This window comes from Telmatherina bonti, assembly GCF_933228915.1.
Source record: "Telmatherina bonti genome assembly, chromosome: 16".
In the NCBI taxonomy this organism is placed as follows: Eukaryota; Metazoa; Chordata; class Actinopteri; order Atheriniformes; family Telmatherinidae; genus Telmatherina; species Telmatherina bonti.
This window is the reverse complement of record NC_136614.1, coordinates 35,571,078-35,597,732: the sequence shown is the minus strand read 5'-3', so window position 1 is coordinate 35,597,732 and position 26,655 is coordinate 35,571,078. Positions and strand designations below refer to the sequence as shown.

The 26,655-nt window shown below is 50.3% G+C and overlaps 2 protein-coding genes across 2 annotated transcripts; one reads left to right on the top strand and one right to left on the bottom strand.

Moving 5' to 3' along the window:
* Positions 1-2,713: 2,713 nt before the first annotated feature.
* On the top strand, positions 2,714-12,098 carry serinc1 (serine incorporator 1). The gene is made up of 10 exons (XM_079255893.1): positions 2,714-2,859; positions 6,943-7,104; positions 7,204-7,397; positions 8,008-8,087; positions 8,226-8,363; positions 8,448-8,617; positions 9,480-9,570; positions 9,836-9,977; positions 10,055-10,279; positions 11,037-12,098. Exons 1-10 carry the CDS (start codon positions 2,821-2,823, stop codon positions 11,173-11,175), a joined length of 1,380 nt encoding a protein of 459 aa, XP_079112019.1. The 5' UTR covers positions 2,714-2,820; the 3' UTR covers positions 11,176-12,098.
* Positions 12,099-16,864: 4,766 nt separating this feature from the next.
* Positions 16,865-25,645, bottom strand: hsf2 (heat shock transcription factor 2; the record flags this gene model as incomplete). The annotated part of the gene is made up of 13 exons (XM_079255182.1): positions 16,865-17,766; positions 18,337-18,403; positions 18,527-18,629; positions 18,892-19,061; positions 19,743-19,848; positions 20,000-20,133; positions 21,640-21,718; positions 22,645-22,706; positions 23,046-23,121; positions 23,212-23,336; positions 23,748-23,875; positions 23,967-24,075; positions 25,553-25,645. The coding sequence occupies 13 exons, from the start codon at positions 25,643-25,645 to the stop codon at positions 17,453-17,455; spliced, it is 1,566 nt and encodes a 521-aa protein (XP_079111308.1). The 3' UTR covers positions 16,865-17,452.
* Positions 25,646-26,655: the final 1,010 nt, after the last annotated feature.

Sequence of the window (26,655 nt, the reverse complement as noted above, 5' to 3'; positions counted from 1 at the left end):
TTCTGTTACAGAGACTAGAACAGGTGATTGGAATTACAGGTACAGCATTAAGCTGGTTTAAATCATATTTATCTGATAGACTTCAGTTTGTTCATGTAAATGACAAGTCCTCCTCCCAAACTACAGTAAGTCATGGAGTTCCTCAAGGTTCTGTACTTGGACCAATACTCTTCACGCTATATATGCTCCCTTTAGGCAAAATTATTAGACAGCATGGAATAAACTTTCATTGTTATGCAGATGATACTCAAATATAGTTATCCTTTAAACCAGATTAAACAAATCATCCCAATAGGCTACAAAATTGTCTCATAGACATAAAGACTTGGATGTCTAGAAATTTTCTCCTCTTAAACTCAGATAAGACTGAAATAATTCTCGTTGGATCTGAAAAACTCAGAGCTAAATTTTCCGGTTTTGTAATGAACCTGGATGGCATTACTTTAGCTTCCAGTGCTACAGTGAGAAACCTTGGAGTAATATTTGACCCTGACCTGTCCTTTGGTCCACATATTAAGCAGGTTACTAAAACAGCCTTCTTTCATTTACGTAATATAGCCAAAATTAGGGACATTCTGTCTCAGAGTGATGCAGAAAAACTGGTTCACGCTTTTGTTACTTCAAGACTAGATTACTGTAACTCTCTATTACTGGGCTGTCCTAAATATGCCCTGAAAAGCCTTCAGCTGATCCAGAATTCTGCAGCCAGAGTCCTGACCAGAACCAGCAGGAGAGATCATATTTCTCCAGTTTTAGCCTCTCTTCATTGGCTGCCTGTTGAATCTAGAATAGAATTTAAAATCCTTCTCCTTACATATAAAGCCCTCCACAACCAGGCACCACTATATATCAAAGACCTCATTGTTCCTTATATACCAAGCAGAGTACTTCGTTCCCAGACTGCAGGCTTACTTGTGGTTCCTAGAGTCTCAAAGAGCTGAGCAGGAGGCAGAGCCTTTGGTTATCAGGCCCCTCTCTTATGGAATAAGCTCCCAGTTAGTGTTAGGGAAGCAGACACCCTCCCCACCTTTAAGACTGGGCTGAAGACTTATCTTTTTGATAAGTCCTATAGCTAGGGATGGTTAGCATCCCTTAAGCCTGTTACATACTCCACGAGAAACAAGAACTTTTTTCTTGTTCTCGAGGCTCCGAGAAGAAAATGACGTAATTTTGTTCTCGCGGACGTGTTTGAGGACAGTTCTTGACACACCGGGCTGGCAGAACTTTTTTCTTGCAGGACTGCGAGAAGTATCATGTGATTGGTTGGACATTTGAGGTGGGCATGGTTAAACATGGTGAAAGCATGAAGCGGAATTGCTGCTTCCGTGTGTTTGCTGTTGCCGGTAAAACAAATTGTTTTGATAAAACAACTGATCGAGGTGGTGAGAAAGTATAAGCATTTTTACATGTGGCATTAAAACACTCGGACCCAGCCGTGTGCATGACCTGCTCTGCCGCGTGCACGTCCCGCTCTGCCGCGTGCACGACCCGCTCTGCATGACTCGCCCTTCCTGCACGCCCACGAAGTTGCTCGTTAAATATGAAACTAGAAAAGCATTCAGAGAGCGGAAACCTCCACCAAGCACAATGTTAAAGAACCCTTTTAAAAAATTCCTGGATCCAAACGGTGATCCGGATCACCACCAGAATTTAATCAGTTTTTCATTTTTACATTTGCAACAACTCTTGAAATATTTATAAAAATCTGTCCGTAACCTTTTAAGTTATCTTGAGCAAAAAGACGCCAGGAAAAACATAACCTCCTCGGCGGAGGTAACGAGATTCATTGCACATGAAAGCAGACATCACCGCCCTGCAGTGATCCCTCCCCGCTGCAGACGTTATGCTGCTATAGGTTTAGACTGCTGAGTGACATTTCCTGATACACTTAGCTTCTTTCTCTCTCTCTTTCTCTCTCTCTCTTATTCCCCCCCACCCCGAATAACAGTGTTGCATCATTAACATGTATGTCTCCTGTCTCAGCAGGTCTCCCTGGCCGGGAGTAGTAGTTCCTGTTGTCTGTTGTCTTTCTGTCCTCTTCCCCCCACACAGCAGAGGCAGATGGCTGCCTGTCCTGAGCCGGGTTCTGCTGGAGGTTTCCTTCCTGTTAAAAGGGAGTTTTTTCCTTCCCACTGTCGCCAGTGTGCTTGCTCAGGATGGGAGATTGAGTTGGAGCTTCCAACTCAATCTGTTGGTTTCCTTATATAGGCTGTTATGAATTGGCTTTTATTATGTTTTTTTTCTCTGTTTGTAAAGCGTCTTGAGATTGCATTGCTGTTATTTGACACTATGTAAATAAATTTGAATTGAATTGAAAATCATTATATTTACATCACCCACCTATTATTTAATATGCAGGTGAAACGTCTCCAGTGTGGAGTAGAAAATGTAGACATTCATATTTTATAAAATGATTGAACACTCAAAGCAGTCTAAATATTTTATAATAAAATGTATCTGAACACAAATGAAAATAGGTCGTGTTTACACCATCTGACCTGCAGGGGGCAGCAGCCCCTCTGCTGGGTGTGTTTACTCCATCTGGCCTGCAGGGGGCAGCAGCCGCTCTGCTGGGTGTGTTTACTTCATCTGGCCTGCAGGGGGCAGCTGCCGCTCTGCTGGGTGTGTTTACTCCATCTGGCCTGCAGGGGGCAGCAGCCGCTCTGCTGGGTGTGTTTACTCCATCTGGCCTGCAGGGGGCAGCAGCCGCTCTGCTGGGTGTCAGAGGAAGAAGAAGCGGCAGAAGAAGAGTGAGGCCATCATCCATCTTCTAGAGAAGTCCAGCCATCAGATCGGTGCTGAGAAGAACAAACATCCATCATGGGAGCCGTTCTGGGACTGTGCTCCATGGCCAGCTGGGTAGGTAGAGTCTCACTGGGCGGGGCGTGCGCTCTTTCTGTTGTTGTTTTGTTGTTATTTAGGGTGTTCTTTGTGAGGCTGCCATGACTACGCAGTTTGAAAACGAGACCGCGATGGAGACAGAATGAAGACAGACAACAGACATAGTTATTCTCTCTCTGAAGAACCACCAGAGACACACAGGCCACACGGAGCTCATCTTGCTGGACTGCTTCTTGTTTTGTTTTTAACGCTGCTCGTGCGTTCTGTAAACACAGGATGTCATCGCAGGATGACGTCAGCTGTTACTGTCCGTAAACACATAAACACATGAGCACATCTCACATTTCAGCTTCACAGCATGAAATGAAACGCTGATAGGCCGGAATATGTCCACAGAAACATGCTGCAGGACTGTGTGGTTCTGATCCAGGTGTGTAAACACGCCGCAGGACTGTGTGGTTCTGATCCAGGTGTGTAAACACGCCGCAGGACTGTGTGGTTCTGATCCAGGTGTGTAAACACGCCGCAGGACTGTGTGGTTCTGATCCAGGTGTGTAAACACGCCGCAGGACTGTGTGGTTCTGATCCAGGTGTGTAAACACGCCGCAGGACTGTGTGGTTCTGATCCAGGTGTGTAAACACGCCACAGGACTGTGTGGTTCTGATCCAGGTGTGTAAACACGCAGCAGGAATCTGTGTGGTTCTGATCCAGGTGTGTAAACACGCCGCAGGACTGTGTGGTTCTGATCCAGGTGTGTAAACACGCTGCAGGATTCTGTGGTTCTGATCCAGGTGTGTAAGCATGCTGCAGGACTGTGTGGTTCTGATCCAGCTGTGTAAACATGCTGCAGGATTCTGTGGTTCTGATCCAGGTGTGTAAGCATGCTGCAGGACTGTGTGGTTCTGATCCAGGTGTGTAAGCATGCTGCAGGACTGTGTGGTTCTGATCCAGGTGTGTAAGCATGCTGCAGGATTCTGTGGTTCTGATCCAGGTGTGTAAACACGCTGCAGGAATCTGCGTGGTTCTGATCCAGGTGTGTAAGCATGCTGCAGGACTGTGTGGTTCTGATCCAGGTGTGTAAGCATGCCGCAGGATTCTGTGGTTCTGATCCAGGTGTGTAAACACGCAGCAGGAATCTGTGTGGTTCTGATCCAGGTGTGTAAACACGCCGCAGGACTGTGTGGTTCTGATCCAGGTGTGTAAGCATGCCGCAGGATTCTGTGGTTCTGATCCAGGTGTGTAAACATGCCGCAGGATTCTGTGGTTCTGATCCAGGTGTGTAAGCATGCTGCAGGACTGTGTGGTTCTGATCCAGGTGTGTAAACATGCCGCAGGATTCTGTGGTTCTGATCCAGGTGTGTAAACATGCCGCAGGATTCTGTGGTTCTGATCCAGGTGTGTAAACATGCCGCAGGATTCTGTGGTTCTGATCCAGGTGTGTAAGCATGCTGCAGGATTCTGTGGTTCTGATCCAGGTGTGTAAACACGCAGCAGGAATCTGTGTGGTTCTGATCCAGGTGTGTAAACATGCCGCAGGACTGTGTGGTTCTGATCCAGGTGTGTAAGCATGCCGCAGGATTCTGTGGTTCTGATCCAGGTGTGTAAACACGCAGCAGGAATCTGTGTGGTTCTGATCCAGGTGTGTAAACATGCCGCAGGATTCTGTGGTTCTGATCCAGGTGTGTAAACACACTGCAGGACTGTGTGGTTCTGATCCAGGTGTGTAAGCATGCCGCAGGAATCTGTGGTTCTGATCCAGGTGTGTAAACATGCAGCAGGATTCTGTGGTTCTGATCCAGGTGTGTAAGCATGCTGCAGGACTGTGTGGTTCTGATCCAGGTGTGTAAACATGCCGCAGGATTCTGTGGTTCTGATCCAGGTGTGTAAGCATGCTGCAGGACTCTGTGGTTCTGATCCAGGTGTGTAAACACACTGCAGGACTGTGTGGTTCTGATCCAGGTGTGTAAGCATGCCGCAGGAATCTGTGGTTCTGATCCAGGTGTGTAAACATGCAGCAGGAATCTGTGGTTCTGATCCAGGTGTGTAAACACACTGCAGGACTGTGTGGTTCTGATCCAGGTGTGTAAACATGCTGCAGGACTGTGTGGTTCTGATCCAGGTGTGTAAACATGCAGCAGGAATCTGTGGTTCTGATCCAGGTGTGTAAACACACTGCAGGACTGTGTGGTTCTGATCCAGGTGTGTAAACACACTGCAGGACTGTGTGGTTCTGATCCAGGTGTGTAAACACGCTGCAGGATTCTGTGGTTCTGATCCAGGTGTGTAAGCATGCTGCAGGACTGTGTGGTTCTGATCCAGGTGTGTAAGCATGCTGCAGGACTGTGTGGTTCTGATCCAGGTGTGTAAGCATGCTGCAGGAATCTGTGTGGTTCTGATCCAGGTGTGTAAGCATGCTGCAGGACTGTGTGGTTCTGATCCAGGTGTGTAAGCATGCCGCAGGATTCTGTGGTTCTGATCCAGGTGTGTAAACACGCAGCAGGAATCTGTGTGGTTCTGATCCAGGTGTGTAAGCATGCCGCAGGATTCTGTGGTTCTGATCCAGGTGTGTAAACACGCAGCAGGAATCTGTGTGGTTCTGATCCAGGTGTGTAAACATGCCGCAGGACTGTGTGGTTCTGATCCAGGTGTGTAAGCATGCCGCAGGATTCTGTGGTTCTGATCCAGGTGTGTAAACATGCCGCAGGATTCTGTGGTTCTGATCCAGGTGTGTAAGCATGCTGCAGGACTGTGTGGTTCTGATCCAGGTGTGTAAGCATGCCGCAGGATTCTGTGGTTCTGATCCAGGTGTGTAAACACGCAGCAGGAATCTGTGTGGTTCTGATCCAGGTGTGTAAACACGCCGCAGGACTGTGTGGTTCTGATCCAGGTGTGTAAACACGCCGCAGGACTGTGTGGTTCTGATCCAGGTGTGTAAACACGCCGCAGGACTGTGTGGTTCTGATCCAGGTGTGTAAGCATGCCGCAGGATTCTGTGGTTCTGATCCAGGTGTGTAAGCATGCTGCAGGACTCTGTGGTTCTGATCCAGGTGTGTAAACACACTGCAGGACTGTGTGGTTCTGATCCAGGTGTGTAAACACACTGCAGGACTGTGTGGTTCTGATCCAGGTGTGTAAACACACTGCAGGACTGTGTGGTTCTGATCCAGGTGTGTAAGCATGCCGCAGGAATCTGTGGTTCTGATCCAGGTGTGTAAACATGCAGCAGGAATCTGTGGTTCTGATCCAGGTGTGTAAACACACTGCAGGACTGTGTGGTTCTGATCCAGGTGTGTAAACATGCTGCAGGACTGTGTGGTTCTGATCCAGGTGTGTAAACATGCAGCAGGAATCTGTGGTTCTGATCCAGGTGTGTAAACACACTGCAGGACTGTGTGGTTCTGATCCAGGTGTGTAAACATGCTGCAGGACTGTGTGGTTCTGATCCAGGTGTGTAAACATGCAGCAGGAATCTGTGGTTCTGATCCAGGTGTGTAAACACACTGCAGGACTCTGTGGTTCTGATCCAGGTGTGTAAACATGCCGCAGGATTCTGTGGTTCTGATCCAGGTGTGTAAGCATGCTGCAGGATTCTGTGGTTCTGATCCAGGTGTGTAAACATGCTGCAGGACTGTGTGGTTCTGATCCAGGTGTGTAAACATGCAGCAGGATTCTGTGGTTCTGATCCAGGTGTGTAAACACACTGCAGGACTCTGTGGTTCTGATCCAGGTGTGTAAACATGCCGCAGGATTCTGTGGTTCTGATCCAGGTGTGTAAGCATGCTGCAGGATTCTGTGGTTCTGATCCAGGTGTGTAAACATGCAGCAGGAATCTGTGGTTCTGATCCAGGTGTGTAAACATGCAGCAGGAATCTGTGGTTCTGATCCAGGTGTGTAAACACACTGCAGGACTCTGTGGTTCTGATCCAGGTGTGTAAACATGCCGCAGGATTCTGTGGTTCTGATCCAGGTGTGTAAACATGCCGCAGGATTCTGTGGTTCTGATCCAGGTGTGTAAGCATGCTGCAGGACTCTGTGGTTCTGATCCAGGTGTGTAAGCATGCTGCAGGACTGTGTGGTTCTGATCCAGGTGTGTGTTCCAGGTCCCGTGTCTGTGCGGCAGCGCCCCCTGCCTGCTGTGTCGCTGCTGTCCCAGTGGGAACAACTCCACGGTGACGCGTCTCATCTATGCCTGCTTCCTGCTGCTGGGGGTCGGGGTGTCCTGCATCATGCTGATGCCGGGGATGGAGGAACAGCTGAAGAAGGTACGGAGACAGACTGCTGAGCCGATTTATTTCATCCACTGACGTGAGGTTGGAAACCACGGTGGAGTCCTGATGCTGTTTCCTGCTTTCTGTGTGCAGATTCCAGGTTTCTGTGAGGGGGGCATCGGCTCGTCCATTCCTGGCGTGGAGGGTCATGTTAACTGTGACGTTCTTGTCGGCTACAAGGCCGTGTACCGTGTCTGTTTTGGAATGGCCATGTTCTTCCTGCTCTTCTCTCTGCTCATGGTCAAAGTAAAGAGCAGCCAGGACCCCCGAGCGGCGCTGCACAACGGGTGAGTTGTCTTCAGCATGGCCTCATGACAAACTTCATCTTGGGTCTGCTTTCTGTGTTAAACACCACATGAAGCTGAAAACATCAGGTGTTTGTAGGATCATCATCCATCCAGCAGCCTGAAACCGCCTTTCATTAGACCGTTTTCGGCCATTATCCTGGTTTCCTGGATGCAGGGGGATACGGCTGTTCAGGTCACTACAGGAAACGTTTATTAAAAACATCTGACATGAGCCACATGTGACCTCGTCTTTTCCACAACAACAGGGCAGGTTTTTCCACATGGCTGTTCAGCAAATGAGAAACTATTTGTTGCATCAGTTGGGGTTAAAAGAGGGTTAGTTTCTGAATAAACGCTACATGTTGTGGCTGGACTGGAAATCTTCCATAGATCACCTAAACGTTAGGATATTCATCACAATTCACCCCACAGCGTTACACACTGCCGTCCATGAGACACTGCTGGGGAAGGGGGGCGCTTGATGCTGTGATTCAGTGGAATTTTAAGGGTTAAAGAGGTTACTCACAGTAAAGTGTAACTTTAATGATCTCAGCAGCATTCTGAGGAAGAATCCAGACTTTTAGTGGAAATGTTCCTTTTTCTTTTCCAGCTTTTGGTTCTTTAAGTTTGCTGCCGCCACCGCCATTACTGTTGGATCATTCTTCATCTCAGAGGGACCCTTCACCACCGGTGAGTGGCATGCAGTCACAGAGACCACCCTGCATCCTGTACCACGACACATCTTAGAGCTTAGGTTTTACATGAGCAGGTTGCCAGGTGTTGCTGTGCAGATCTGTTCTCTGGTCCTCAGCTGTCTCTGATCCACAGTCTGGTTTTATGTCGGGATGGCCGGAGCGTTCTGCTTCATCCTCATCCAACTGGTCTTGCTGATCGACTTTGCTCATTCCTGGAACGAGTCCTGGGTGGAGAAGATGGAGGAGGGCAACTCTCGCTGCTGGTATGCAGGTATGGTGCTAGAAGAACTCTGCAGTAGCTTCCTGACACGCTGGCACGTCTCCACACTGAAGACTGCGTGTTGTCTGTCCACAGCTCTGCTGTCTGTCACCACCCTGAACTACGTGCTGTCTCTGGTGTCCCTGGTCATGTTCTACGTCTACTACACCCACTCTGATGGCTGCACTGAGAACAAGGTCTTCATCAGCATCAACATGCTCCTCTGCGTCGCCGCCTCCGTCATGTCCATCCTGCCACACATTCAGGTTTGCAGCACTCCCCACTTCCACACGACTTCTGGTCTCTGCAGGACTCTGACCAGAAAATGTCTCATTTCTACACATTAATAGCATCATTATCAGAGAAATAATCAGAATTATTTTGTGTTAATTAATTTATCATCACTATAAATGTGTAAAACCACATAAACACTCCTGATCAGACGCTGAGCAGTAAAAGACACAGTCAGTCATGTTGGAACAAACTATCCAGGTCTTGTTGCTGTAAGTCCAGCCAGTCGTAGACAGGATAACCTTTACGGTAGATCGACATCACCATCATATAACCAGTTAGTGTCGGATTTCCTTCTTTATGTCCTGCTGTACAGGCTGCTGAGGCGTCCTGCACAATCCCAGCTGCTCATTTACCTAGACGCAAAGAAATCCAAACAGCATGATTTAATCCGATAGGAGGGAATAACTATGATTTAATCTGTTAGTTAGGAGGGAATAACTATGATTTAATCTGTTAGTTAGGAGGGAATAACTAGGATTTAATCCGTTAGTTAGGAGGGAATAACTAGGATTTAATCCGTTAGTTAGGAGGGAATAACTAGGATTTAATCTGATAGGAGGGAATAACTCCTCTGTCAAACTTTATCATGAAAACACAGGAAAACAAAGCAACACACCCAGTAACACACCCACACACACACACATACACATAGTTTAACCAGTCTTCCTTCCAGGTCTGATGACATGCTTCACATGAAAAGTTCTGATATTGTGGATCTTTGTTATCAGTTATTTAATTATGGTGTTTAACCAGTGATGTAATGACGACATCAGGTAATGGTGACATCACACATTGAGACGCGGTCAGCTCATGACGTTTATCCTGTGTGTGAAGGAGTCCCAGCCCAGGTCGGGCCTGCTGCAGTCCTCCTTGGTGACCCTGTACACCATGTACCTGACCTGGTCTGCGATGACCAACGAACCCGGTGAGTGGAAACAGCCTGGGTTTACATCCTGTCACAGCTCTGCTGGTCCGGATCCAAAAGTCCGGTCCTCATGACGTTCTTGGGAATGTAGTTCCTGCTGCTCCGTGTTGATGCTGTTGGAAGTGGTGGAGCTAGAAACGTCCCGAGGGTGGTCCAGGCTTTTATCAGGGAGTATACTAGTAAAGAAGATGACTGCCTTCCTCTCTAACACACACTCGCTGCTGTGATAAATATCATTAATATCACATCAACCTGTGTTTTCCAGACAGGAAGTGTAACCCGAGTCTCCTGGGTATCATCGGGCTGAACAGCACCAGCTCCGCTGGTCAGGGTCAGGTGGTCCAGTGGTGGGATGCCCAAGGCATTGTGGGATTGATTCTGTTCTTGATGTGTGTCCTGTACTCCAGGTGAGGACCTCCTTCTGTTACTCGTCTTTCAGGCAGCTTGCTGCAGAGAAAATGACTGTTGTCCGTTTGTCCGTCAGCATCCGCAACTCGTCCAACACTCAGGTCAACAAGTTGACCCTGACCTCCGACGAGTCGGCTCTGATTGAGGACGGACCCCATCCAGACAGCTTTGAGGAGGACGGTGCGGCCAACCGAGCCGTGGACAACGAGAAGGACGGCGTCACATATTCCTACTCCTTCTTCCACTTCATGCTGTTCCTGGCGTCTCTCTACATCATGATGACACTCACCAACTGGTACAGGTAGGCCTCAGACCGGGTACGGGTAGGCCTCAGACCTGGTACAGGTAGGCCTCAGACGTGGTACAGGTAGGCCTCAGACGTGGTACAGGTAGGCCTCAGACCTGGCACGGGTAGGCCTCAGACCTGGCACGGGTAGGCCTCAGACCTGGCACGGGTAGGCCTCAGACCTGGCACGGGTAGGCCTCAGACGTGGTACCGGTAGGCCTCAGACGTGGTACCGGTAGGCCTCAGACCGGGTACCGGTAGGCCTCAGACCGGGTACCGGTAGGCCTCAGACCGGGTACGGGTAGGCCTCAGACCGGGTACCGGTAGGCCTCAGACGTGGTACAGGTAGGCCTCAGACCGGGTACGGGTAGGCCTCAGACGTGGTACAGGTAGGCCTCAGACCGGGTACGGGTAGGCCTCAGACGTGGTACAGGTAGGCCTCAGACCTGGTACGGGTAGTTATTAAACATGTTAACGTAGACCTGTAGGAGTGCTGACTTTGGACATGTAGTAAACCGAATCTACCAGAAACCACTTCATCTCCCATATTTCAGAACTTTCTGACAGTTTGGAGCTTTACGTTAGGATGGCTGCAGGATGGCCCAGTGATAAATAACGCAGTAGCACACTGGGTGCAGATGGTCTGCTCCACACTCCACACCAGTTGGTACTGGTATTTGCCAGGACCAGTGGATGATATTTTGGGGACTGGGAACCACTGACATACACAAGTCCTGATTCAGTATTTCAGTAACGTTTCATGTGTCTGCAGCCCGGACTCCACCTACGAGACCATGACCAGCAAGTGGCCGTCTGTGTGGGTGAAGATCTCGTCCAGCTGGATCTGTATTGGTTTGTACGTGTGGACCCTGGTGGCCCCGCTGGTTCTGGTCAACAGAGACTTTGACTGATCCTCCTCGTCAGAGTCCTGCTTCATTCAGTAGTTCAGTGGTTAGCCAACTGTACAGTGTGATGAGGGCGATGAAGATGCTGACCATCTTCTTCAACTCCGACTCCTTTGTTGTTGTGTTTCCTCATGCAGATGTAAATATGTCCTCATGTCTTGTTCTTTAAGGAAAACTAAGCATGTTCCCCTTTCCTGTTAACAGAACCTGAAGCTTTCCCAGGATTATCATGAACCTTGTGCTTTCTGTGCTGTAGTGTTAAAGTGAAGATGCTGTGACTGAGCGTAGGTTTCTGAGCCAATCGGCGAGCGGTTGGGACTCCGAGCCAATCGGCGAGCGGTTCGGAGTCCGAGCCAATCGGCGAGCGGTTCGGAGTCCGAGCCAATCGGCGAGCGGTTGGGACTCCGAGCCAATCGGCGAGCGGTTGGGACTCCGAGCCAATCGGCGAGCGGTTGGGAGTCCGAGCCAATCGGCGAGCGGTTGGGAGTCCGAGCCAATCGGCAAGCGATTGGGAGTCCGAGCCAATCGGCAAGCGGTTCGGAGTCCGAGCCAATCGGCAAGCGGTTCGGAGTCCGAGCCAATCGGCAAGCGGTTCGGAGTCCGAGCCAATCGGCAAGCGGTTCGGAGTCCGAGCCAATCGGCAAGCGGTTCGGAGTCCGAGCCAATCGGCAAGCGGTTCGGAGTCCGAGCCAACCGGCGAGCGGCTCACCTTGCAGTGTTAGCAGTTAGCTTATTTCTGCAGCTTCAGCGTTAAGCATGCTGTCTGTGATCAGTAATTTTAGTATTTTCATGTAAAAATTGCTTGAAAACTTTTAAGTTATTTGGTAGAATTTAGCATGATATTAACCTCAAAGTTTTATCCAAGTATTTTTCTCTTTGAACTTAAAGTATGTTGTAAGTCTGAATAAATAATAAAAGGTGAAAAAGTATCTGTGTGTAAGTTTTCTTGTCTCTGTGCTACAGGACACGTTTGATGTGAAGTTTCAATCTTCTCTGAGAAGCAGATAATCTATTTAAATCATCTTCTCTAAGTAGGTGGCCGGAGGAGCGAACATGAACCTCTACTTTGGGTTTAACTAAAGGAAACATCTAGAGGTGCCAGAATGTTCTCCTACAGTCCCTGACAGAAAGGATCGAGTTAGCAGTCTTGAAGACTTTATTCAGTTGAATTTAGTAGAAAAATGGCAGGTTGTAGACGTGCCACAAAGCTAGGAAAGTTAAGGTATTTTCTGTTTTATACAGGATGGTCCAGCTTCTCTAAAACATCAGTGGAGTTGCCCTTTACACATAGAGCGAATGTGTACGCTCTGATTGCCATTTATTGAACCGTGCATCTCTGAAAACACAGTTTAATAATCAGAGTTCAGGAATTTAAACCCTTGTTTCCTGACCCCAGACGTACTTCGTACAAACTTTCTTTCAGTCGTCTGCGGGCCTTGACTGGGAGGCCCAAGTTGTAGTCTGACCTGGTCAGTTTATTTCTTCCATCCATTTTCTTCACCACTTCGTCCCACCCAGGACTGTGGGGAAGCTGGAGCCTATCCCAGCAATCATTGGGCTAGAGGCAGGAACACCTGGACAGGTCCCCATGATGAACTGGTTTCCAGTCTACAGAGACAAACAACCACTCCTATTCCTCGGGACAATTTATAGTGAGCAGTTGACCTGACACGCACATCTCTGGATGGTGGGAGGAAGCCGGAGGACCTGGAGAGAACATGCAAACTCCACAGAGACCACCGTTTGAACCGCCCCCCAGCTGAGACTGAAACCAGCGACCTTCTCACTGTGCTATGCAATACACCAGGGATACACCAGAGTTGGTCGTCGTGGGCTGCTGTCCTGCAGGTTTTCCATGTGTCCCTGCTCCAACACACTTGCCTTTCATGTAATGGATCAAACAGCCAATGAGTGATTAGTTTGAGTCAGGTGTGTTGGAGCAGGGACACATGGAAAACTTGCAGGATCGAGGATCCACAGGACCTGTATACCCCTGCACCAGGCCTTGACAAGTGAAGTTTGAATGAATGAGTTTTATCAGAGTTGTATCGGAGGTGCTACCCACTGTTTTTAGTTTCCACTGATCGACTGAATGGACCATCTCTAGTAGTTTTCCATACTGGGTTGCATCTCGAGGAGCGCTTCAACAGCAGAGTAACGACTCTACATGTGTTCTGAGCTACCATCATTTGTTTCAGTTTAATCTACAACACCGCAGTATGTTGGTCTGTGAGACTGCTCTACCTCCCTGATGATACTGCATTGCTGGCGTCCACAACCAAACATCGCTACTCTTGTAAAAAAAAACTTTTACATTTTAGCAACAGCCAGCCGAGGGTCGGTGGGGACTCTCTGGTTAGAGTCGCCAAAGGCTCTGGTTGAGGGGATGGCTGCCCCTGGCTTGTCCTGATCGTCAGAGAGTCCCAGGAGTGGCATGCCTAGTGCCGCTGGGGGCTCACCTTCTGGAGGGAAGCTCTTTTTCCTCTGGACTTAAATCTCTCGACCCCTCTTCCTCCCCGCTCCCCATCACACACAGGCAGGGTATTGGGAGATGTGCACGTGGCGCTGGGTGGTGAGAAAGGCCATCCAGGGGGTCTTGATTGCTGCACCCAGCCTCGGCTCACCCCCCAGTTTTAATTACATGTAGTCATCAAAACACCAAAACACTGACAACTCACAAGATTAGGGGGGTGCAGTGCATGGTGGGCGGGGCTGCTTAGGTGGTCCCTCTCCCAACACTGCGTGGCACTTTTTTTCATTCATAAGCAGGGGGGCAGCAGGGACGATAGGGTCCTCTCGTGTACCTGTTCTCGGGGCTTTGCTCGGTTCAGACGGGGGAAGAGTGCCATCCATTAGACCTAAGTCTGGGCTTGCCTGGCTGGAGGACGGTTGTCACCCGGGGGTGCTGGGTCAGCTGCATCTGTGGGGTGGTGGGACGCTGGGAGTGGTGGGCGGTAGTTGTGGGGGGCCCTGATCGAGGCCATCCTGTCTTCTGCCCCGTCTGAGGCATCTCACACGGGAAATGATGGAGGGGTGAGGCGAGGACGTGTGGGAGCGGATGGATGGGGTTACAGATGGATGGTGGGAGGGCGGGAGGATTACGGTTGGGGATATAGATGCGTAGGGGGGGTGATGGGATCGGGATGTGTGCGGACGGGTAGGTGTGTGTGTGTGTGTGGAGGGGTGTGTTGGTGGGTGGGTTGTATGTGATGGGGTGTGCCTGTGTTGGAGGGGTTTGGGTGTGGATGGAGGGGGTGGGTGTGTGTGTGTGTGTGTGTGTGGGGGGGGGGTGTATATGTGGAGTGGGGTGTGTTGGTGAGGGTAAAGCTTGGAGGGGGGATTGTGGGTGGGGGAGGGGTGTTTGGTGGGGCATGTGTGGTTGGGTGGAAGTGGAGGGATGGGGTGGCGGGGTTTGTGTGACTCGGTAGGGGTGGGTGAGGTTAGGGGAGGGGGTGGGGTTAGGGTGCATGCATGATGGGGCATGTGTGTGGATGGGGGTTGAGAGGGGAGTGCGTGTTGTGGGAGGGAGGGGGTGTCTGCGTGTACATGTGTGTGTGGTTTGGGGGGGGGGTCTTGTGCCCGGGAAGCGCGGCTGGTGCACTGGGGTGCGACCTGGTGTGGATCCTGGTCCTCCGTCGGTGTGGGCTGTGCGGCCTCTGCCTGCGGGGGCGGGGAGCTGCTTTCGGGCTCTTGGGGCCCTGGGGCCTGTGCTCTGTCTGCCCTGGGCAGCTGGTGCCCGACGGGGCCGGCCCTTGCCGGCCTGGGTCTGCTGGGGCCTTCTCCCCCTGACTGCGGGGGACTCTGGTTGGAGACCTCCCTCGCCCCTCCTGGGCGGATTGGCATCCGCCCAGGAGGTGGCGAGGGAGTGGGGTGGTTGGGGTCTGTGCCTGGGGGTGACTGTCGGTTACCCGGGTCTCTGGGTTCTCCTGGCCTGCCTCTTGCCTATGGGTGGGCGGGGTCACATTGGCATGATCACTCTTCTCTGAACACGTTCCACTCTGAATGTTCTGCATGTGTCACAGCCACCGAGTCATCCAGCAAGTTTATTAATTCGCAGCAGGTAGCTCTCTTTCTGATTTAACTTGCTAGTTTCTGGTGCTCCTGACAGTCAATGGTTTTGTTCTCCGCAGGGACCATGAATCTAGAGTTGGCTTGTGTGGGTGTGTGTATATGTGTGTGTATGTTAATATGTATGTAGGGGGGTATGCATGTGTGTATACGTATATGCATTTATGTCTTTCTCTTGTTTTCTCTGTTTTCTTTTCTGTTCTTTCTGTCTCTCTTCTGTCCTCTCCAGTCAGGTCCAGCAGCATAAACTCTGTAATACGAACAATTATCCAAAACAAATAGAAAAAAAATCAAATAAGAATCCAGAAATACAAGGGGATCATTATATATAAGAGCTCCCCTTGACAAAATAAATTAGCTCAGCAGAACACAGCATCCAGAACATCAGTCTGCTTGCTTAAATGCTGGACAAGACAAGGCTGCGGTCTAATCACCACTGCGATACTTCACTAATTCTGAGATTTGTCTGAGGTTAGTCTCTGGTTTCCACTGAAAGTAATGAGGTTGAAATGATACATACCGTCCTCCTAGTTGTGAAGCTATACGTCATTAAAGTATGTCATTTCATAGAGGAGAGATCACACAAGTTCAAGAGGAAAAGGTTCACTTTAAAACAGTTTATTATGCTCAGTGTTGTCTAGATAATAAAACAGGAACCGACAAACACTGGAACAAACGTTTGACACCGCTTTTGTTGGATTTTTAGAAGGTTTGGTGGCAGATGGTGACAAAACCAGTGAAGAAGAAACAGAACTCCAATCACAGAGATTCTTTCCCTGGAGGTTCCTTTGGCCCAAAAAACATGCAAACAATCAGAAATATCAACTATAGTCCCCTCTGAATCAGGAATAAAAGAAACAATCAGGAAGAGGAGCCAACAAAAAGAAGCAGAAGCAGGTTATGATTCGACTTCAACAGATGCTTCGGGTCCCAACACTGTGAGGAAGCAGGTCTGAAGGACTGGTTTCAGCTCAACGGGAGGTTGACTGACTGGTCTGAAGGACTGGTTTCAGCTCAACGGGAGGTTGACTGACTGGTCTGAAGGACTGGTTTCAGCTCAACGGGAGGTTGACTGACTGTTCTGACGGACTGGTTTCAGCTCGACAGGAAGCTGACTGACTGCTCTGACGGACTGGTTTCAGCTCGACAGGAGGTTGACTGACTGGTCTGAAGGACTGGTTTCAGCTCGACAGGAGGTTGACTGACTGCTCTGACGGACTGGTTTCAGCTCGACAGGAGGTTGACTGACTGGTCTGAAGGACTGGTTTCAGCTCGACAGGAGGTTGACTGACTGCTCTGACGGACTGGTTTCAGCTCGACAGGAAGCTGACTGACTGCTCTGACGGACTGGTTTCAGCTCGACAGGAAGCTGACTGACTGCTCTGACGGACTGGTTTCAGCTCGACAGGAGGTTGACTGACTGGTCTGAAGGACTGGTTTCAGCTCAACGGGAGGTTGACTGACTGGTCTGACGGACTGGTTTCAGCTCGACAGGAAGTTGACTGACTGCTCTGAAGGACTGGTTTCAGCTCGACAGGAGGTTGACTGACTGGTCTGAAGGACTGGTTTCAGCTCAACGGGAGGTTGACTGACTGGTCTGAAGGACTGGTTTCAGCTCAACGGGAGGTTGACTGACTGGTCTGACGGACTGGTTTCAGCTCGACAGGAAGTTGACTGACTGCTCTGAAGGACTGGTTTCAGCTCGACAGGAAGCTGACTGACTGGTCTGAAGGACTGGTTTCAGCTCAACGGGAGGTTGACTGACTGGTCTGAAGGACTGGTTTCAGCTCAACGGGAGGTTGACTGACTGGTCTGAAGGAATGTTGGTGTATAAAGTCGGAGCTCCGTGGAAAGACATAGAACAAAATATAAACAAATTTCAGAATAAATATATTTCAGACAAACATTCTGACAGTTAATACATCCTAATGGGGGGGTGGGGGTGACAGTGTTTCTGGCTCCCTACACATCAGCAGTTATTGGTTCCTGTGGGAAGCTTTTCCATTGTCTGACGGAGAGTTCTGGTCCTGTACACATTTCAGATCCGTGTTCTGTGACAACACGCCCAACACAAACAGACGGCCACAGAACACCCCAGTCTGGACGTTGGTTCGTTCTGAACAAGTTCTGAAGGAGCTGGAAATGGAGCTCATGAGGAGAGCTGAGCTGTTCACACACACCTGTACAGGTGGAGTGGGGGCACGGCCTGTCACACTCAGCTCAGTTGGGTGGCGTCAGACTCTGCTCCGGCAGGACTCAGTTCACACAGGTAGAAGAGGGTCTCCTCGCTGGCCTCAGCCTCCGTCAGAGGCTCCAGGCGAATCAGGGAGCTGCGAGCCGGCTGCTTCGACTCTAAGCTGGAGTCCAACAGGTCTGATGGCGGCTCCGGCTCCACGCTGCAGGAAGCAAGACGACAGGGAGAGTCCGTGCTTGTGCTGCCAGCGGAGCCAAAATCCAGCTCCAGAGGAGGGGTGCACCCGTCGAGGATGGCCAGCAGGGGGCAGCATGTGTACTGGATCAGCTGTTTATCTGAACACAAACACATGAAGAAGCTTCTGAGTCTGGATAAAGTTTCTTTCTTTGTTCTCATTCGTCATTTTTCTCCTGTTGCTCCACTTACCTGTGGTGTGTCACAAATACTCGGTCCTTTACTGTCACTGTGCAAGCCGCTTTTAGGGTCTTTGAAAAGTACAAATCATCTTTTGACTGTTTATATGTGCATGTTTATCTGCCTGTAAAAGCTGATAATGACTCATTACAGTCCTGGTTCTGCTGCTTAAAGGAATCTGGTGAACAGTAATTTATTTAATCCGACTGAGACCAGGACAGATGTTGCTGACAAACTCTCAGACTTTGCCGTTTTTCTGGGACACCTGGGATTGTGAATCCGCCCATAAACTAAAAACCTGCCTGTGTTCCTTAACGTCACCTTTAGCTTTAGCTTCTAGCGACTGAGGTGAAGGCTTACCTGCCCTCAGACACCTTGGAAAGGTTAAACATGCAGCTGATTGTCCTGGTGGAGCTCTTCGTCTGTGGTTCGACCCGAACGTTCAGCATTGAACAGAAAAGATGAGAAACTTCTGCAGCATCTCTCCTCACCTGTGTTATCCGCCTCCGTTCTGCCTCTGTTGGCCTGACTGCCGCTGTCTTTGGAAGACACACTCTCCTGAAAACACACACACACACACACACACACACACACACACACACGTAAATGCCAGGATTTCAATAAACCCATTCCTGGAGAAATACTGGAGCGGTTCTGATCCGATCTAAAGAGAGATTTTACCTCCAGGGCATCAAAGTCGATGCCAAACTGTTTCTCATACAGCATGGCCTGGAAGTCCTCCAGACTGCAGTCTATACTGTCCAGGTAGTCCATGAGCTCCAACCTGGCAACACACACATCATCACCATCATTTAGCAGCCCAACATGTGGACCAGCTGATACCTTCGCAGCAGAATATCGTTCTATAAGGGCTTGTTGTTGCTCAGCGAGTGAAACACCAGCAGGTTAGTCAGGTTTAATGAGTCTGACCGAAACAGGAAGAGGATAACGCTTCCTGACATCCTGACTCTGTACCAGCTCAACCTGCTGCGGCTCTCCGTCATGGCGGTGAAATGAAGACCATCAGGACGAAGATGGGCTCTTACTTTCCCAGCAGGTTGATGTTCTGCGAGATCGCTCCATTCTCGTTCAGTATGGAGTCCATCATCTTGACGGGATCCTCCAGACTCAGACCCAAGGGTTTGTTGAGCTGCAAGGAGCTGCTGGTCAGACTGCTGCTGCTCCTGCTGCCGCCGCCCGCCACCTCGGCTTGTGTCTGTCTGCCGCCGCCCGCCACCTTGGCTTGTGTCTGCCTGCCGCCGTCCGCCACCTCGGCTTGTGTCTGCCTGCCGCCGTCCGCCACCTCGGCTTGTGTCTGTCTGCCGCCGCCCGCCACCTTGGCTTGTGTCTGCCTGCCGCCGCCCGCCACCTTGGCTTGTGTCTGCCTGCCGCCGCCCGCCACCTCGGCTTGTGTCTGCCTGCCGCCGTCCGCCACCTCGGCTTGTGTCTGCCTGCCGCCGTCCGCCACCTCGGCTTGTGTCTGTCTGCCGCCGTCCGCCACCTCGGCTTGTGTCTGCCTGCCGCCGTCCGCCACCTTGGCTTGTGTCTGCCTGCCGCCGCCCGCCACCTCGGCTTGTGTCTGCCTGCCGCCGTCCGCCACCTCGGCTTGTGTCTGCCTGCCGCCGTCCGCCACCTCGGCTTGTGTCTGCCTGCCGCCGTCCGCCACCTCGGCTTGTGTCTGCCTGCCGCCGTCCGCCACCTCGGCTTGTGTCTGTCTGCCGCCGTCCGCCACCTCGGCTTGTGTCTGCCTGCCGCCGTCCGCCACCTCGGCTTGTGTCTGTCTGCCGCCGCCCGCCACCTTGGCTTGTGTCTGCCTGCCGCCGTCCGCCACCTCGGCTTGTGTCTGTCTGCCGCCGCCTGCCACCTCGGCTTGTGTCTGCCTGCCGCCGTCCGCCACTTCGACCTGCGTCTGTGTGCTGCCGTCAGTGCAGGCGGATCGGACCTCCGTGTCAGCTGGCAGCATGCTGCAGCTGTCCAGCTCCACCTCCACGATTTCCACGTCGCTGAGGGATGACATTAAAGCGCACATGAAAAGGAGATCACGCTGGCTGGTAGATAGAAACATGGATAAACCCTGACGGAGGGTCTCCTTGCTTCCTCAGTGACCTGCAGATGAGATTCAGGACAGCAGATGTTGAGCAGCTAGCGCCTCACCCGCTCTCGAAAGCTCTCGGCGATTCCTCTGTGATCTCAGCCATGGCGTCGCTGTGGCTCTCCATCACATCACAGATAACAACGTCGTCTGAAGTTTCAGAGCTCTTCACGCCGTTCAGACTGCCGACAGATGTCTAAACACAACACACAGCTCCGGTTAGTCAACGTCCAACATCAGGTCCACGTTTCCAGGCACCTGCTGACTCTTCATCACCGGGGTAAGGCGGTTCTGACGGGATCAGGGTTAACCTTCCGCTAAATGTTACATTTAGTAAAGGAAGTCCGACATGTCGGAACACCTGAAGTAACTGCTGAGGAACTTCCACAGGAGACTGAACTCCAGTCACAACCTGCCTTGGTCGCCTGACGTCTTCCAACAGCAGTAGAAAGTAAACGATGGTTGTGTGAAGGTCCTGCTCAACCAGTGAACTTTGACTTAAGAGAACAAAATTCATCGTAATAATTCTAAAATAACTAGATCATGTCAAGAATACAATAAAAATGATCGTCTTCTACTAGCAGTTACAAAAAAAAACAACTGATGTCGACACGAGACGTAATCAAGCTGGTTTCAACAGAAAGTACAGCATTTGGTTCACACACAGCATGTTCAAGAAAAAACACCATGGCGTGGACACCAGGCGCGTTGGCGGCCCTCGACACCAGGCGCGTTGGCGGCCCTCGACACCAGGCGCGTTGGCGGCCCTCGACACCAGGCGCGTTGGCGGCCCTCGACACCAGGCGCGTTGGCGGCCCTCGACACCAGGCGCGTTGGCGGCCCTCGACACCAGGCGCGTTGGCGGCCATCGACACCAGGCGCGTTGGCGGCCATCGACACCAGGCGCGTTGGCGGCCATCGACACCAGGCGCGTTGGCGGCCATCGACACCAGGCGCGTTGGCGGCCATCGACACCAGGCGCGTTGGCGGCCCTCGACACCAGGCGCGTTGGCGGCCCTCGACACCAGGCGCGTTGGCGGCCCTCAACACCAGGCGCGTTGGCGGCCATCGACACCAGGCGCGTTGGCGGCCATCGACACCAGGCGCGTTGGCGGCCATCGACACCAGGCGCGTTGGCGGCCATCGACACCAGGCGCGTTGGCGGCCATCGACACCAGGCGCGTTGGCGGCCATCGACACCAGGCGCGTTGGCGGCCCTCGACACCAGGCGCGTTGGCGGCCCTCGACACCAGGCGCGTTGGCGGCCCTCGACACCAGGCGCGTTGGCGGCCATCGACACCAGGCGCGTTGGCGGCCCTCGACACCAGGCGCGTTGGCGGCCCTCGACACCAGGCGCGTTGGCGGCCCTCGACACCAGGCGCGTTGGCGGCCATCGACACCAGGCGCGTTGGCAGCCATCGACACCAGGCGCGTTGGCGGCCATCGACACCAGGCGCGTTGGCGGCCCTCGACACCAGGCGCGTTGGCGGCCATCGACACCAGGCGCGTTGGCCAAATGATAAACATCTGCAGCAGAATGACCGAATCTCATCCCACGCTGGGTGAAACCTCAGAGTCCTGCTATTTCCTCTGGTTCGAGGCCAAACTGTACATCTGCGGCTTTGTTTGCTTCTCCCGATACATGAGCATCAGAATTCCAGACTAATCCAACACACCCGCTCACACACAGCTCTGTACTCACCGGTTCAACACACACCTGGTCGTCATAAATCTCATGGATGTATTTGGGTTTCTTCCCGTTTCCGTTCATCAGGATGGGCCTGTCCAGAAGACACGTGGACACATGGAAACAGCAGGAATTAGAGCGCTCTCATCATAATCTAGATCTGGGATCCTCAATCCCGATCCTTGGTGTCCTGCAGGTTTTCCAAGTGTCCCTGCTGCAACACAGCTGATTCATTTAGCAGACATGTGCAGAGTGGGTCTGATCTGAGTCAGGTGTGTTTCAGCAGGAAAACCTGCAGGACACCGGTCCTCGAGGACCAGGGTTGAGGATGCCTGATCTGGATCATAAGATCTGGATCTAGTTACGATCCGGCTCTGGTTATGATCTGGATCATAAGATCTGGATCATAAGATCTGGATCTAGTTACGATCCGGCTCTGGTTATGATCTGGATCATAAGATCTGGATCATAAGATCTGGATCTAGTTACGATCCGGCTCTGGTTATGATCTGGATCATAAGATCTGGATCTAGTTACGATCCGGCTCTGGTTATGATCTCGATCATAAGATCTGGATCATAAGATCTGGATCTAGTTACGATCCGGCTCTGGTTATGATCTCGATCATAAGATCTGGATCATAAGATCTGGATCTAGTTACGATCCGGCTCTGGTTATGATCTGGATCATAAGATCTGGATCTATTTACGATCTGACTATGGTTATAATCTGGAGCCGGATCATAACTAGAGCCGGATCTGGATCTAGTTACGATCTGGCTATGGTTATAATCTGGAGCCGGATCATAACTGGAGCCGGATCTGGATCTAGTTACGATCTGGCTATGGTTATAATCTGGAGCCGGATCATAACTGGAGCCGGATCTGGATCTTGTTACGATCCGGCTCTGGTTATGATCCGTTTATGATCTGGACCATAAGATATGGATCTAGTTTCAGTCTGGATCAAGCTGTCCTGATTTAATTCAGATCCAAACTGAATCAGAAGGTGTGAACTCACCTTTTGCGTTTCAGGTTCAGGATGCGGTTGCTCTGCACCAATGTGATGATGAAATGGATCAGCTGTGGAGGAAAGAGCAGAATATCTGTTGGAAAGATGACCTTCAAATCCCAGACTGGCATACGGTCAAGACGTCATTCATCATCTTCTCCGGATCTCATTCAGATTACATGGTCGAAAAATGGACCAATCAGAAATCAGACTTTCAGAAGTTCTACATCACATACATCTACATTCCAATGATGGAAATGAGGCAGCATATCTTCTCTAAACTGGGTTACTCTACACAGCCAGATTACTGGTTTCTGTCAGTTCAACCCGCAGGAACGGTTCTGCGTTTCCTTTCAGAGGGATCTGAGGATGACCCGGATGCTTCTGGTTCTGATGGTGTGTTGACTCACCTTTTTGATGAGCTGCTGCTGGTGAGCATGCTTCTGTCTCAGATCTGAGATCTCCCTCCACAGAGCTTCATTTTGCCTGAACAGAACAGGTTCAGACAGACGTACAGGGTCAGAACCGGGTCCAGGCAGACCCTCCGGATGTTCAGGAGAAGCGGAGAAGACCCACCTTTTCAGCGTGACGAGCCTGGCATCGATGTTCTCCTGTTTACTATGAACACTTTGAACGCTGACCAAGATCTTGGTCAGGTCTTCCTGCCGGATCTTGTTGTCTTCGGGCCGTGCGTTAGAAACCTGGAACACAGGAATCACAAACTCGTTTTGTCTAAAAACAAACGGACCACAGAGCGAGTCGGGGGCTTTTCTAAAACTAGCGGAACGAAGTCAGACTTGTGTTTCAGGGTTAGACGTCTCGTTTATAAAACATCGTACAGCTGTTCTATCAGTGCGTACGTCCCACTGCCACACATGCATACAACTGAATATAAATCTTCATGTTCCCCAACAAGTTCCCCGTTATGTTTCCCATCGTGTTCCACCATGTTCCCCATCATGTTCCCTGTTATGTTCTCATGTTCCCTATTATGTTTCCAGTTATGTTCCATATCATGTTCCCTCATGTTGTGTTTTTCTGTCATGTTCTCTGTTCCCAAACATAAAAAGAAGTGTCTGTGTACAGAACTGGAACATGAATGAAGACTTCACCTTCCTCTTGATGTTTTCCAGCAGGTCATCCTGTCCGTGTTTGAAGTAAGGATGCTGGAACTCAACCGGACCATCTCTCTCCTGTTTAACGATTCCCGAGTCGATATGCATCACCTTACGGAACCCATCTGAACACAGAAACGTAGAACATCACACGCCTCGACACTCAGCCAGGTGAGTTGTGGGGAGGATGCTGTAACAGGCGGAGAGGAATCTTACACATGTTGAGCTGCCTGATGAAACTGGCCATGTTGTTGTGTTTGAAGAATTTTGGGAGGATCTCCTTGGCGAAGCGCTGTTCGTCCAGAACCAGGAAGCTGTTGCCCTCCTGGAAACAGTCAACAACACCACAGCCAGAGGAGTTCTTCAGAGAGCATCTCTCAAATCCGACATATGGGAGCCATAAAGGTCCAAATCCACCAGAACCGTCACAGTCCAGACCAACATAGTAAGAAAATAAATTAAATCTCAGATTCTAATCAACACTAAAACTGAGTATTGAGATATTAATTATTAAATGCCATTTTGGTACCTGCTGGTGCACAGACAGGACCAGCTGCCTCTACCCATTTTCAGCAGGCACTGCAGGGGGCAGCCCGGCTCAGCAACCTGCTGGACTCGTTGTTTACAGTGTTGCTTCTTTAGCGACTGTTGCTACATTTAACACGTTTTCACAACAAACAACAATGTTTTCTGTGTTACTGGAGACTGTTTCTCATATAAACCTCAATTCAGAGTTCCAAGGGATTTCCTTCTAATCAATTCAAAATGAATTGATTAGAAGCACGGTGGTGACGGAGCTGGAAGTTGGTGTGGCATTTAGCACCATGGCCTCCTAGCAAGTATCTCAGTGATGGAAGCCTTGGCGTGGGGGAGGTTGGAACGGTGGCCTTCCAGTGTGGACAGAACCCTGTGTCCTGTCTGCTTACTGCTGACAGAGACTTCAGCTCTCCTGGAAACTTGGACATGAAAGCTTTATACACTTTTGTTTTTTAATCTACAAAAATTAGCAATATCAAAGAATTGTGAGTATTGAAATTTAAATCGTATCGCCACCCCGAAAAAATTGGAATCGAATCAAAACAAAAGCATATAAGTAACTAGCAGTACTGACAGAACCATGAATCATCTTGTTAAACTAGCGGTACTGACAGAACCATGGATCATCTTATTAAACTAGCGGTACTAACAGAACCATGGATCATCCTGGTAACTAGCGGTACTGACAGAACCATGGATAATCTTATTAAACCAGCGGTACTGACAGGACCATGGATCATCTTATTAAACTAGCGGTACTGACAGAACCATGGATCATCTTATTAAACTAGCGGTACTGACAGAACCATGGATCATCTTATTAAACCAGCGGTACTGACAGGACCATGGATCATCTTATTAAACTAGCGGTACTGACAGAACCATGGATCATCCTGGTAACTAGCGGTACTGACAGAACCATGGATCATCTTATTAAACTAGCGGTACTGACAGGACCATGGATCATCTTATTAAACTAGCGGTACTGACAGAACCATGGATCATCTTATTAAACCAGCGGTACTGACAGGACCATGGATCATCTTATTAAACTAGCGGTACTGACAGAACCATGAATCATCTTATTAAACCAGCGGTACTGACAGAACCATGGATCATCCTGGTAACTAGCGGTACTGACAGAACCATGGATCATCTTGGTAGCCAGCGGTACTAACAGAACCATGGATCATCCTGGTAACCAGCTGTAACTAGCGGTTAGTTGTGCGTTAGCTCCGCGGCTAGCAGGCTAACTGTTTTGATACCTGGCTCCAGCAGATGAACTCGTTGGTGTCCGAATCCTCAACCAGGGTCCACAGCTTGGTCAGGAAGGCCGGTACGGTGGAGTTCTGCTTCATTTTAACAGATTTCACCTCAAACACTCTGACTGACGCGGTTCTGCTTGGGAGGTGAAGTTATCCAAGCCGTCTTTGAGGAAAAATACCAAAAACCTACAACTTCCGGTTCTGCTCCGCGCAACCCCATTGGTCGAATATGATGTTACGTAAGCGTTCTCACGTGGAAGTCCGTGCGAAGCGAGAGGAGAAGCCAGTCTTTGTTTCCTCCGCAACACATCATACTTGTTTATGTCATTCTCTTTATACATTTACTTCACACTGCAAGAAGAAGACGCGAAACCTTCACAGAGGAATTCTAGTTCAGTTCAGACTGATCAATACTTCACAACGTCACGTCACTTTTACACAATCAGTTCAATCTATTGTAGTCCACTTAGTCTAAGGAAAACATCCATCTATCCATCCACCTGCCCACCCACCCATCTACCAGTAGAAACAGCTGTTCTACTCTGATTCCCTGGCTGACTGACTTTTTGACTCTATCACTAAAGCAGAGTCCAAACACCCTGCAGAGGAAACTTGTATCTGTGATCTTGTTCCTTTAGTTACTACCCACAGCTGCTGATCATAGGTAGGAACACAGACTGAGTGGTAAATGCGGAGTTTCTCCTTTCAGCTCAGGTTCTTCTTCACCGCAACCTGATGAACCCAACAGAACCACATCATCTGCAAAAGTCAATACCCAATACAGAGCCCACCAAACCAGATACCCTCAACAAGGTGATCCTTGAAATTCTATCCATAAAAGTTCCTGGCTCTGATAATGGTCCAACAGGGACCAGACAGCTCAGGTCCTCCACGCTCCCGACCCACTTCCCACATTACTCTGAGGGACACAGGGAACCACCTTCTCCTAGTCTACAAAACATATGCAGACTGGTTTGATGAATTTCCATGTACCCCCCAAGATCCTCCAGAGGGTGTTCAGAGGTTCCACCATTCCACATGAACACCACACTGTTCATCCAAAATCCAAGGTTTGACTGCCTGACAGACAATCCACTCCAGGA